The sequence below is a fragment of the Penicillium crustosum genome (genome assembly GCF_028827405.1).
Source record: "Penicillium crustosum strain IBT 35664 chromosome Unknown utg000003l_segment0_segment0, whole genome shotgun sequence".
Taxonomy (NCBI): domain Eukaryota; kingdom Fungi; phylum Ascomycota; class Eurotiomycetes; order Eurotiales; family Aspergillaceae; genus Penicillium; species Penicillium crustosum.
In genome coordinates this window covers 479,709-492,253 of record NW_026623124.1, presented here as the reverse complement: position 1 = coordinate 492,253, position 12,545 = coordinate 479,709, and the positions used below count along the sequence as shown (strand labels likewise).

Sequence of the window (12,545 nt, the reverse complement as noted above, 5' to 3'; positions counted from 1 at the left end):
TAATCTACAAGAATAGTCCGTGAAGACCAGGCACAAAAAGAGTCATTTAGGCATTGGATGCGCAGGAGAAAGGCTTGTGTGCAGACTGCGCATTGATCCGAATGCTCGTTCCTGTAGCCCACAGACCCATTCCACACTATTTCGTATTAGCATCAAATTCTCATCAATCAAAAAGAACAAAACTTACAATCAAGCAGCACAGTGCAACAAGGAAGACGTTAAGCGCAGTTAAAGCCATCTTCCGTTTGCTCGCAAGGTACTGTCCACGGTTCATCTTCAACCAAAAGAGACCCTCCAGACCGAACGAGAACCAACTGCAGAATGCCGCGGCGATCATGTTGAGCAGATCATTGAACACGGGGATCGCGTTTGCAATCAACCATGCGATAGTCCACATGAGGAAAGTGATCAAGACCCAAGTACCGTATGAACGGAAGGACCTCTCGCTCATCATATGCGTGCCGCGGAACATCCGCACGTAAATGCACTTTGCGCCGACGTGGCAGATGACCACGCCAGCGATGACAATCGTACCGATGGAGATGCCGAATGCGATTTTCGAAACCAGTTCACTTGCACTCAGCAGGGCGGGGCTAAGGACGTCCGGCCCGGCGTACCGGTAGATTACTAGGGCAGTGACGAGATACAGTGATGTATCTGTTGCTTGGAAGACAATCAGGGCCTTGGGGTAATCACGTGGATCTGCGAGCTCGGACTGGAAGCTGAAGAATGACATGTGGCCGGAATAAGCGAGGACTATGTTGAGAGTAGCGGAGAAGCCGTTCATCAGAGTTGGGTTGGTAATGGCGTATGCTCTGGGATCGGGTGCCTCAATGCCAACAGCGATCATGGTGATCATTACGGCGGTGAAGATTGATAGCGAGGCTAATGGTTGTTAGTTTCAGTTTCAGCAGGAGAAAAGAGGTCTATCGTACAGATAATTCCCAGGTATGAAACTTCCTCCAGACGTCTTGAGAGGGTCAGGATGAAGCAGAGGATAGTTCCCACCAGACAGAAAATGATGGTACAAGCACCGTGGTTAGTAAGAGTGTTCATCATGATGGAGAATGTCAAGACATGAGCTCCCATAAGGAAGATGAAGCAGATGACCTGGGCGACATTGACGATCTCACGACCCCAGGGACCGAATAAGATATCTGCGGCATCTGCCATGTTGTGGACCTGGGGGTATCGCAATTTGAATTGGCCGACAACGTATCCAGTGTAGGTTGTCAAAGCTCCGATACCAACAATAATGATACAGCCACTGTCAGGATTAGCATGAGTTTATAAGCAAGTTCCAAGGAATTCTCATCAGACGTACGGGACTAAACCAAGGACTGCCATCGACGACGGGAGGGAGAGAACTCCCAATGAGACAGACTGAGCAATCATCACTATTGACTGTTTAGCTGTGGTCCATGATTTGATTTAGTTCATCTGGGGTATATGTACAAATTGCGCAGTTCCTGAATGTAAATCTGATTAGCTTTCTGCGTCGACTTGCTGAGAACCATTATGTGTGTCGACCTACCACCATTTCATAGTCCTGTAACGCACTCCACCGACCTCTTCTCCGGCGAAGGGATCTTCTGATTTGTCTAGATCCATGACTTTCTCCATGTCTTTCTCCATATCTTTTTCCATGTTGGTATTATCAATGTCTTTCTCCATGTTGGTGTTGTCAAAGGGTTGGTTGTAAGTTAGCGTTGACTCATTGAGCACCGGCGGCGATGTTTGGAGAAATCTCTGACAGCCATGGCCGGCCCCACTATTTTCTTGGTCTGGGGAAAGAGAACTACGAGGTAAAAAGAGCGAAGCAATGATTGTTTGAAAGATGCAAATAAAGGTGAGATTTTGAGCGGGATATTCGGAATATTCGGAATATTCGTAATATTGGCCGAAATGATCTTTCTATACACTGATTCTTCACCCATGTCGGAGGGGGGACAGTCGACAGGCATTATTGGGCCCTGTGCCTGGACAATGGCTATCACATTGAAAGATATAAAAGAAACCCCAGATTCTTACTTCTTCCCCGCATTAGGTGGAGCGTATCTGTAACGAGTAAGACTCTAATCTCTAATCTCCCCTATAAAAAAAGGGTTTGTTGGCGTCTTCGCAGGGGCATGCAGCACTTCCTGTTCCGTTCCGGTTCCGGGCCCACAGTCTCTGATAAGCTGGGAAATCTCTTTGCCGCAGAATCTGTTGAAACGAACTGAACATAGTTGAGTAGGGAATAGACATCATAATTATAATGAATTTATTCATTCTGTATGCTGTTGAACAGAGCATTGTTCAACCTTCCTCCTCTTCCATTGTAGTGAGCGATGTCCAAAGCAAATTCAGCCGGTCTCCTCGGAAGCGGATATCCTCTTCCGTGTTCCGTCCGGCTTACCGAACATTGAAAAACTATTTTTATTATAATCCTAATTTTCATACCAGCAAAAAGAAAAAAAATACAGAGTCCACTTTTTATTTGGTGGGGTCATTGAATTTGTATAAAATAGGAATTAATATTCAAGCTCATCACGATCTATCATCGGCCGGGGTCTATCTCGTCTAGAAGTAACTCACACCTACTCCTGATAACGCACAACCTTTTGCTTATCTATGACGTAAACCTAGTCCCTTATGTAACTATCCATACATAGAAAAGTCCCTCGTGTGGTTTATTTTTTTTTTTACCGCCTTCATATAGGTCTAAAAAGACATCTAAAAGACCACTTGTAAGGTATCTGAGAAGAACAAATAAAAACACGTTAGTATATTCTTGCCTATAATGACCCTGATACCATCCAGAGCCAGATAGATGGATCGGATTGTTGGCAGTCTTAAGTGCAAAACAGCTAGTAAAAGACTTCGCTGTGATGCGCAACTTGCTGAATTGGCAAGCAATGAATGGAAATGCAGGTTCAGAAGCTAAGCGCATGGAAAGGTTTGGAAGAGTAACGTGGAAGGGAGAGGGAAGCTAGTTGTACCTATAGGCACCGTCATCATTACTAAACTCGATCACTTCCTTAGAGCGTTGCCTGCTCTATCTACAATTGAGCGCTATTCATACCATTGGCCTTTTTTTACAGATCTACGTGCTCCCAAAAGAGCAGACCGCAGCCATGGCCGTTCTTTGGAATCTACAAACTAGTATATAAGCTCATGTGGGCATTCCAGCTAACCAGTCTATTTATACTACAGCGTGATGTGTCCAAACGCCATATAGGTGGCTGAAAATCTAAACTCAATGTTTAAATTGTGCTGTTTATTCGACCGGGGGAAGTGTGGTCAGCCATCCTAGGCAGGTGATGCTTTCGTCATATACGGAGGAATTAGAGAGATCGGTTCTTGATAGATCTTGGTAGTATCGTCTTTAAGCTAGCTAACCAAACGCATGAGACCAAGCGACAAGGAAGCTAGAAGGGTTACCCCCTAGTTCCTTCTGCGCATCAACTCTCCTTCTCACCACCTCCAGCCATTGCTTTCAGCATGTTTGATATCTTCCGCCATAACAGGGTGGTATTTATCCCGTTCTGTGGAGTTTAAGACTAGGAGAAACATCGCAAAGTTGTAGTCTTTCCATCGTGCGTCTGGATCGACGCGGGCAGCCCGCCTGAAACCGGAGATTTTTCTGCTTGTCATTAGAATGAGAGTGCAAAAGATAAGAGTAGAACACACCTGTCACCTGTGGTCTTGTCGAGTATGATTTTTGACGGGGACGGCAAGATCGGCTGGTACCCAAACTTTAACACTTCCCTAATTCTAGTCAGCCCCAATGATCATAATCAAGCCGTTTTGTAACATACGTGTAGGCCTTCTTGAACTTGTCACGGATGAATTCTCGTTTGTCGTACGGAAGACTCCAGAACTCATCAATATCAAGGGGATCTCCTGGGACCCTTTCCCATACTAGGTGTAAGATATATCCGCCAGGGACAAGGTCGTTTGCGTCCTGCTTGCCGATTTGATATCCAAGGAGGCGGGGGGTGACAGTACACCCGCTTTCTGTAAGATGCTTCAAGGCGTCCAGCTCCACGTGGCCATGGTCATGTAGGTTGGAGGCCTGCGCCTTTCGAACGCTAGAGCTATCAAGTCTAGTGCCATCTAGCGGAATTTGTTTGTAGATACGCATAAAGGCGAGCTTGTTCTCGTTCCCAGCACTAGGCCTACAAAGATATTTTCCAGCAGTGAATGCAGGTCCCATACCACTAGCGAAGTCACTTTGGGTGATAGGCCTCGATTCCTCATCCAGCTTGTTGATAATGATCCAGTCGCGAGGGGGGTAATAAGCAGAGTCCGGGGGGGTCACAGTATGTAGTAATTCTTTCACCAATCATCTTGGGGAGAACCTGGACGAACTCGATTTCGGGCATGGTGATAGAAAGAGGTGATGGTAAGAAACGAGAAATCATAGGAAGGTTGGATTAATGTGAAGGTGAAAATGACGAGATACCTAGGTCACTCTACCTACCTCTACCATTTGGGGCTTTCTTTTCTGAATACAACCACTTTTACGAATAAGCATTGTGATAGAAGACCAGACTGAAATAACCAACGCAAGTCGGGTTAAGTTGACTTTCTATTTTGTACATACAAATCAATTTAACCGCAATATAATGGATTAGGAGAACATTGACGTTATAGGGAAAAAAACAGTTGAAAATATCGAGGAACTAGGTCACAGCTTTATCAGGAAATATTTTCTCTGGGTAGCAGTCTCGATATAACAAGCGGATTATCGTCAGTTCATACCCGAATTGATTGCTTAATGCTATTATAATACTAGCTCTTGGGTATACCTTTTACCAGTGTAAGAATCAGAACTTTTATACCGGAACACTAGGATAGACACGAAAGGCGCTTCGGATACAAGGTAAAGTTCATTAGATCACGGTATTATTTATTGCTAATTTATACTCAAGTACATCGATCTCGTTTTGTTTTCTTAAATGATAAGTCGGGCATTGACACACTATTGCAGCTCTAATGCAAAACTAGCGCCTTCCTCCAAAACGACAAGTTATTTATTCTGTCTATCACTAGTATATGGGGCCATTCTTGCTTACACGTATAGGAGGATATACTATCGGAAATCTGGGAGGTCCACTAGGATTAGTAGGCTCTTTGTGTCGAATCATTGGTATCGTAACGTGCAAATAAGTTCCCATCCTTCTGGTTGATAAATATTTCTAAGGCATAGAAACCTAGCCCAAGAGCAATCTTGTGGACTTTAGTCGGGCCCCCTTGAAGGCGGGAAGTCAAAAATAGTCACTTCCCTTCTTTATACGCGTATAAGTATATTCGTGGCTCCACCGAACCGAGACAGTGAAGATGATCAACCTCTCCTAGCTTTCAAGCAACATTATACATTTTTAAAGGAGACATTTTTCCTCATACAAATTCTACAAATAAATCCGCAATTGTTACCAATCTGCTGCAAAGTATAGCGATTGAGACTCACCCCACCTGTATTTGGTCGAGCCCATTGACTGAATATTTTGCTGATTATGGCAAAACTTGAACCTTATAAGGGTGGCTACTATTTATGGAAATATGTTCCTTCAATCGCCGCTGCCATTATTTTCCTGCTTTGCTTCCTTGCCGCAACAATATTCCACTTCCGGAAGCTTTCACAGACTAGAGCGCGCTTCTGCACGGCATTTTCCATCGGCGGATTATGTTGTTCACCCCAAACCTAGACATGTTCAAAAACAAAGCTAATAAAATAAATAGTTGAGGTCGCAGGTTATGGCGGTCGCGCCGCAGCCCATCACGATACAGGCTCTATAATACCATATGCTATTCAAAACGTCTTCCTCCTCCTCGGTCCAACCCTATTTGCGGCATCTATTTATATGGTCTTGGGTCGTATCATCCGATGTCTACACGCCGAATCACACTCGCTCATTCGCATCAATTGGCTCACGAAAGTCTTTGTTTCCGGCGACGTTCTCTCGTTTTTGATCCAAGGCGGAGCTGCCGGTCTCATGGTTTCCGGGAGCAATTCCAAAATGGGTAGTAACATTGTTGTTGTCGGCCTCCTCATCCAAGTTATGATGTTTTGCTTTTTCATTCTCACATCTGTGATATTTGAAATTCGCATGTATCGACGTCCCACTGCTAAGACTTTCGCTGGAGGACTTGATTGGAAAAAGCACCTTCGGACGCTCTATGCTCTCAGTGCTCTGGTATTGATTCGGAGCGTTTTTCGAGTCTTTGAATACGCAGCTGGCTCTAATGGATACCTGATGGAGCATGAGTGGCCGATATATGTATTTGACGCATTACTGATGTTTTCAGTCATGGTCATCTGGGCAATCTGGCACCCTGGGACTTTGCAAAAGTTCCTCGAAGAGGAGAATGCTCAAATAAGGATGGATCATGAATTGAGATGACAAGTCTTGTTGGGAAGAACCATGGCACTGGTGTGGTTTTATTACATTCCGGTTAAGGCTTATATTGTCTATCGCATATTTTCCGATGTCAACTTGTGAGCAAGATGTTCCTAATCAATATAAAGACCGGGAAACCCAAAATAATTCGTCGGGTCGAGCACGGATTGATTGCACACAAGAAGAATAACAACTTCCGCTGCGTCGAACATCAGACAATCAGTTCAATCATACTTGCTAGCCATTGAAACATGTTACCTGCATAGCAACCGAATCAAGTTATGCAACAAAGTTGAAATGGACAAGTTCGAGTAGACGTGATCGATATTACACGCAGTTTTCATGTTCTATGATCTTCATGTTCGTAACTTATTGGCCAATTTTTGCATCTTAATCCTCACCAGGTCTATGGTATTCTTTTATCCAAATATTCCCCTATTATTGGCGTTGACGTTGGCCTGTAGGTAACTTAGTGTTACCCAGGATATCAAGAGCGGGTTAGTGAAGAGAATACATTAGTTGTTCCAAAGCACAATCAATTCATCAAACAGCAGTGGTAACTCAGCGGTAGAGTGTGAGATTGCAAGTATGCATCTATCTTGAAGTCCCGTGTTCGATCCACGGTCACTGCTTTTTTGGGCTTTTTTTGGGCTTTCTTTATTATTATCATTATTTACAATAATAGTGGAACTCAATTTTTTTTTTTGATCAAGTCTACTTGCATTAATCTACGATTCCTCTACGGTCCTACCATATATACAAAGTAGTTAGTAGCTTCATATGCCTATCATGAAGTTTATGTATGGTAACTCCTGTTTTCCTTTCTTGTGTAGAAAACCAACGCTATTTGACTAATATTTCATTCGCTGAGGTGAATACTTTTATGGAAGGAAACCAATGGGTTGTATTAAGCTAGCTGCCAGAGAGAGGGAGACAAAGATCAAACAAGGTAGGAGGCTATCCGCCTGATGCGGGAACGCAGTCTCAACAAATACGTAATGCGTAACAAACTCAGTAAATTACTGTATTGTTGATCATGTGACCTTTAGGTAATACCAGTTGACGTCACGTTATGTGTAGAAATTCCAAATATAGAAGCATGTGAAGCAATATTCCAAGGCTGGAGAATATTTAGAATAATATGAAATAAACATAGGTATATACCTATACATGTATCTTCAAAATTGTAGAAATCCATGTACTTTGGAGAGACTGGAGCTCAGTAACGGCCACTTAAACCTTGTCCCAACGTAATGTTTATCACGTCACGGACGGGCCCGTGTTCCCTTCCCATCCACAGTCCAGTTTCCATATCTGGAGGTTAATTTAACCGCAAACTTGAGACTTCTACCCCAGCATTACCTCGCGGCATACTCTAGGAACAATGCTCGCCACTCACTGGCTACCAGCCGCCCGGCTGAACATCAACCAAGCGCGAAAGTTCTCCCTACTTTCCACCCATGCTTCATTCCCCGCGACCATGTATCGATACCAGCTGGACCGCAAGGCTACACTATATGATGTGACCCAAGACGAGACCCGCCACAGGAAGGATGCAGTTAACGTATCTGCTGATGGGTTGGTTCATGCCACAATCTCGAAGTCCAGTCCCTGTCTGTAAATTCCTGTCGGGTTCTTGTGCAATAGAATCTAACTATCTACATGTCAGACTCTAATGGGCCAATTTTCATGCCGAATTCTCGTCTTATGCAGCAAATGCTGCGATTTGATTTCGACCGGTACCAGGAAGAGATCAGTGATGGGAAAGCTCTTATGGACCCCACTGTTATCTGTATTCCCCGAGGTATGGTTTTTTCCATGTTGGATTTTGAATGAAAATGGAAGCTTATGAGCTTAGGTACTCCTATCCCATCTGCGCTAGTACTATGGAGAGAGGGCATGTCCCGCTTCTCCCTGCAGCCTTCAAGTCCTATGGAAATCGAAAGTGAGTTCTTAGACAAAACAAAGGGGTGTGTTGAGCGGAGATTAACGATTTGCAGAGCTGAACGACGCGCTCAGCGAGTTTTATGAGAAATCCGCTACAGTTATCGGCGCACAGGAATGGATTGAGAAACATCCATACCGGGAGAGTTCTCCTGACGATAACGAGAAGGGATGGATGGAGGTGTAAATACCTGGGTCTTTCTCTGTCAACTGTAAAATACGTACAAAAATGCATGGATAGCATTATGGACTGCAGATTACGTAGGTAACACTTATTGCCTTGGCATCTGGGGCCACCTGTAAGACGAAACAGGTTAAAGTATAGCGGACTGGTGGTTGAGTGCATGTAATTATATCTCACTTGGTTTTAGAGCTGGAATTGCGGTATGGCAGGGGAAAGTGCCAAGGGAGGAAAGTATGCAAGTTGGCGAACACAACCAACTGTGAGAATAAGTGCATTTCCAATTCTAGTAAACGACAAGCGAGCGGTCATTCTGTTTAATTAATACCTATATATTCAGGTAATATGCGTGGAAATTACTGTTGATTTCATAATTGTTCCAAAATATTGTCTTTCAGCTGGTAATGTGGAATAAAGACTGCAAGTTCCAAAAAGTCCCAATCACTGCCTAAAACGAATTTCCAAGCCGTGGAAATCTCCACGGCCACCATCGGAAGGTATGATAGAAGAGAAGCTTGAATGACTCTAGCCACATTGAGCCACGTATCGTCCACAACCGTGCGTGCTGCAAGAATAATTACTGTCAGTTGAGGAATGCCTTCGGAATCGTCTTTATCTGCTCTTCCCACAACGTCCACAGGGTCAATATGGTCATCTTCAATGTCAAATTCTCGGAGAACAGCAAATATCCAACTCAGCATTCGACGTTGGAGTTCGTCAATGATAGGATAAAGCGGATGGCTGTCTTGAATTTCGTATGTTTCGGCGGGTAATGGGCATAGGTTTGGCCCCCCAACCCGAAAGTCATGGTTGATGAAACCGTCATCCATGAAATCACCGTCATCATCACTAGAGCCCAATAGCCGTCTATTTCTGCCGTCACTGCTCGCTTTGCCATCTTCATCCCTGAAGCGCCTGAGGGGTTGTGTTTGCTTGCTCGTATGGCGAACATGACTGCTTTTTTTGGCTCCTTTCTTCAGCACAACTACCGGAGACGCATAGGCCATCTCGAGGTTTGGGCCACTCCAGTCAATGAAAAATGGATCGACGGGCGTGATGGACGTGGATCGTGATGGAGGTATTTGGAGTGAAACTTGGAAGGATGGTTTGATGGTTTGATGGCCGTTGAAGTGAGGTGAGGGAGGGCAGCTTCGAGGCTTGAACAGAAGAAGAAGAGTGCAAAGAACATCTTCATTTAGTTGCATAGTTACAAGTTCTACATTGCCTAGCACATAGGGAAGGGACAAACATCAACCCTGAAAGACGCTGAGCAATTCCATCTCAGATGTGCTTGTGGTATTGATATTTACGACCCTTGTCGTATATGCTATACTTATAGGTATAGCAGTATATCTGTAGTTTATTCGGGTCTATTACATACTCTTTAGCTTGATATCATACAGATTGAATTCTAATAATCGGTTCATTTGTTTGCATTATGCAAGTAGCAGTAGATATATATATCTCAAGTTTTACCTGCAAGTATGATGGATTTTCCTTGGTGTAAAATTTAGCCATAGGCGACTACAGAAGGGTTTCAACCGAAATTATCCAGCAAGGCTTGAATTTTGAAGACATAACAACAGCCCTACCTAGGTAGGTAATAGTTTATAGACACTATTGGAAATAAAAGGAGTGCAAGATCTCTTGGTGTATAATAGTGGGCCCTCTTACATCAACTAGCATCATTGGTCTAGTGGTAGAATTCGTCGTTGCCATCGACGAGGCCCGTGTTCGATTCACGGATGATGCACAACAATTTCTTTTTTAATTTTTACATTACATTTTTAATGGCAATAATTTGCCCTTTTCTTTTGCAGATTGTCTAAAAATCGTAACTGCTATTCCAAGGAACGCAGTGAACAAAGGCAGATTTCAACACGTGCGATTTTTCTAGCAAACTATTATTGACTTACTCTACTCCGTACTAGAACATACAATTCCCGCAGTCTAGTGCACTACTGTGCAGCCAAGCCAAGCCTTTGAGATCGTTTCCAATCCGTCTTTCAACCAATCCGTCTCCAACGTTGTCGCAAAGTCAAACCCATGGTCACCATCCTGGCCATGAAGCTTAATAATTGCACCGGGCGCTTTTTCTCGCACTAAATCGGAGAATCGCTGAGAGTCTTCAAATGGCACGGCTGAATCCTGTTTCCCATGGAAAATGAAAGTTGGAGGCAGTTTCAGATTCCCAGCAGCAGCGAGATTCTCAACTCTGTTCATCGGGAAGAGATTGTCTTCTGACCCGAGGAACTCTAGGAATCGACCATTTTGAAATACCGAGAATGCCAGCTTGAGACGATCTGGGGGATTTGCAGCAGTAACCACAGTGGGCGAGGGCGTGGCTCGCATGGCTGAAATGTGTTCCTCAATAATCTCATTCGGAAAGTTGGGCACTCCAAGCATAGGTTTGGGATATGCCTCTGTGTAGAACTTTGATTTCACATCGAGAATTGGATAGGCCGCAATGACAGCATGAATTTCCGATGGATAACTGAGCGCCAGTTGCATAGCCAGATAGCCGCCTGATACTCGGGTTAGATCCTTTGTTCGCCATATTTAATACTACCATGGAAGACCTACCTGCGCTTTCCCCAAGAACGAGGAGCCTGCCAAGGTCTGGGATAATATGACCGTCGCTAGCATCTTTGATTGTCTTCGCAAATTGCTGACTGTGTAACCAATTCCAGAAATCATCCATATCTTCCAAAATCTCTTTTCCGGATACTTCAGGTAGCAAACGGTAGTTTGGTGCCACAATAACCGCCCCTGTTGATATGGCGTAGTCCAATGTCCAATTGGCGAACCAAACAGGATACCGACTTGAACCAGTGAACTATAGGTGGGTTAGTTCATGATCGAAGGGTCGTAGCGCAGTCTGCTCAGCGCAAATATAGCTCATACCAAAAATCCGCCATGGATCCGTATCATGACCGGGCATTTTGAAAGTTCTTGCTTCGTCAATATAGTCTGAGGGATGAGAATATCGGCATTGATGTGAGAACGACCCTCGTCAAAGCTTTTGTAAGTCGTGTTGATCACTTTGAATGGTTGATATTTATCAGCGTTGTCAAACATCGAAAGCACCTCCACCAGATGCAGATAAGGATCGGTTGCCATTTTGACGCTTAATGTCGGAAAAAAAGGGATAGAAGGAACGGAGCAAGGAGAGGTCATTTGTTTATGTACCCCTGCCTTTCGTAAGACCTAACACCATTGTGGAGTTAAGGGCAAAAGGAGAGGCCGAGTGGCCCGAGATACACATAGTCCGGGATGTCAGCAGTTGAGATAAGCTTTGGAGCTGCCTAAGTGGTTATGTAGATTGACTACATATATGTAAGTAAATCAAATGAACTTATTGGCCTCTGATTCTGTGGATATTAATAAATTAATGATAATGGAGCAAGACTACTTTGGCTGCACATACGACTCATCCAGCTATGGTCTTGTGAATCCCTATAGATGATGACATAGATGCTAATGCAACAGGCTGTCAGAACAGGTCTTTATAAAGCAACACAGAAAGGAAATCTCCTATCACATATGTCTTTGTCAATAATAAACAAATCAGAATCGAACCATCCTGATAGCAACGAATAGGAGCCTGTTCAACGTCCTCATAGATATTGCTCTACTTTGCTGCGAGGGAGTTGATACCTACATTGAACGGAGTGAGTCATCTCCGAGAAGACTAAGTGACGCGTCGGTAATCAACGTACCTTTCCGGCTTTACTCGTGCATATCTCCGAACATGCACGTTATAGCCGAGCGAGTGGTAAATGCGTTGGTGGGGGCCAATCCCTGTACGAATAGATGTCGCGGAAGATGGCAATACGTCCTTCTTTGATTTGAAAGCTTACACGAAATGAGCACATCAATCAGGATGAGCCCATTAAAAGGAAAAAGAAAAAAAAAAAAAAACTAAGATAAAATAAAGAAAGTGAACAGGAACAAGTACATAGCGAGGATGTAGAAAGGGTGCAAACAGGACAAACAGCTATCGGCATATCGGCGCGTTTCCCCGCTGTAAATCA

The 12,545-nt window shown here is 44.0% G+C and overlaps 6 protein-coding genes across 6 annotated transcripts; 2 read left to right on the top strand and 4 right to left on the bottom strand.

Moving 5' to 3' along the window:
* Positions 1 to 46: 46 nt before the first annotated feature.
* N7487_007252 (uncharacterized protein) lies at positions 47 to 1,674 on the bottom strand (the record flags this gene model as incomplete). Its single annotated transcript, XM_056874982.1, has 6 exons — positions 47 to 136; positions 188 to 885; positions 936 to 1,267; positions 1,325 to 1,397; positions 1,456 to 1,469; positions 1,535 to 1,674. The coding sequence occupies 6 exons, from the start codon at positions 1,672 to 1,674 to the stop codon at positions 47 to 49; spliced, it is 1,347 nt and encodes a 448-aa protein (XP_056727170.1).
* A 1,782-nt stretch (positions 1,675 to 3,456) lies between these two features.
* Positions 3,457 to 4,367, bottom strand: N7487_007251 (uncharacterized protein; the record flags this gene model as incomplete). Its single annotated transcript, XM_056874981.1, has 4 exons — positions 3,457 to 3,607; positions 3,673 to 3,750; positions 3,801 to 4,160; positions 4,354 to 4,367. 4 exons carry the CDS (start codon positions 4,365 to 4,367, stop codon positions 3,457 to 3,459), a joined length of 603 nt encoding a protein of 200 aa, XP_056727169.1.
* A 1,134-nt stretch (positions 4,368 to 5,501) lies between these two features.
* N7487_007250 (RTA1 domain-containing protein) lies at positions 5,502 to 6,389 on the top strand (the record flags this gene model as incomplete). The annotated part of the gene is made up of 2 exons (XM_056874980.1): positions 5,502 to 5,673; positions 5,728 to 6,389. 2 exons carry the CDS (start codon positions 5,502 to 5,504, stop codon positions 6,387 to 6,389), a joined length of 834 nt encoding a protein of 277 aa, XP_056727168.1.
* A 1,381-nt stretch (positions 6,390 to 7,770) lies between these two features.
* On the top strand, positions 7,771 to 8,517 carry N7487_007249 (uncharacterized protein; the record flags this gene model as incomplete). The annotated part of the gene is made up of 4 exons (XM_056874979.1): positions 7,771 to 7,999; positions 8,056 to 8,190; positions 8,245 to 8,331; positions 8,387 to 8,517. The coding sequence occupies 4 exons, from the start codon at positions 7,771 to 7,773 to the stop codon at positions 8,515 to 8,517; spliced, it is 582 nt and encodes a 193-aa protein (XP_056727167.1).
* A 362-nt stretch (positions 8,518 to 8,879) lies between these two features.
* Positions 8,880 to 9,716, bottom strand: N7487_007248 (uncharacterized protein; the record flags this gene model as incomplete). The annotated part of the gene is made up of 1 exon (XM_056874978.1): positions 8,880 to 9,716. One exon carries the CDS (start codon positions 9,714 to 9,716, stop codon positions 8,880 to 8,882), a length of 837 nt encoding a protein of 278 aa, XP_056727166.1.
* A 745-nt stretch (positions 9,717 to 10,461) lies between these two features.
* N7487_007247 (uncharacterized protein) lies at positions 10,462 to 11,631 on the bottom strand (the record flags this gene model as incomplete). The annotated part of the gene is made up of 3 exons (XM_056874977.1): positions 10,462 to 11,036; positions 11,095 to 11,347; positions 11,416 to 11,631. The coding sequence occupies 3 exons, from the start codon at positions 11,629 to 11,631 to the stop codon at positions 10,462 to 10,464; spliced, it is 1,044 nt and encodes a 347-aa protein (XP_056727165.1).
* Positions 11,632 to 12,545: the final 914 nt, after the last annotated feature.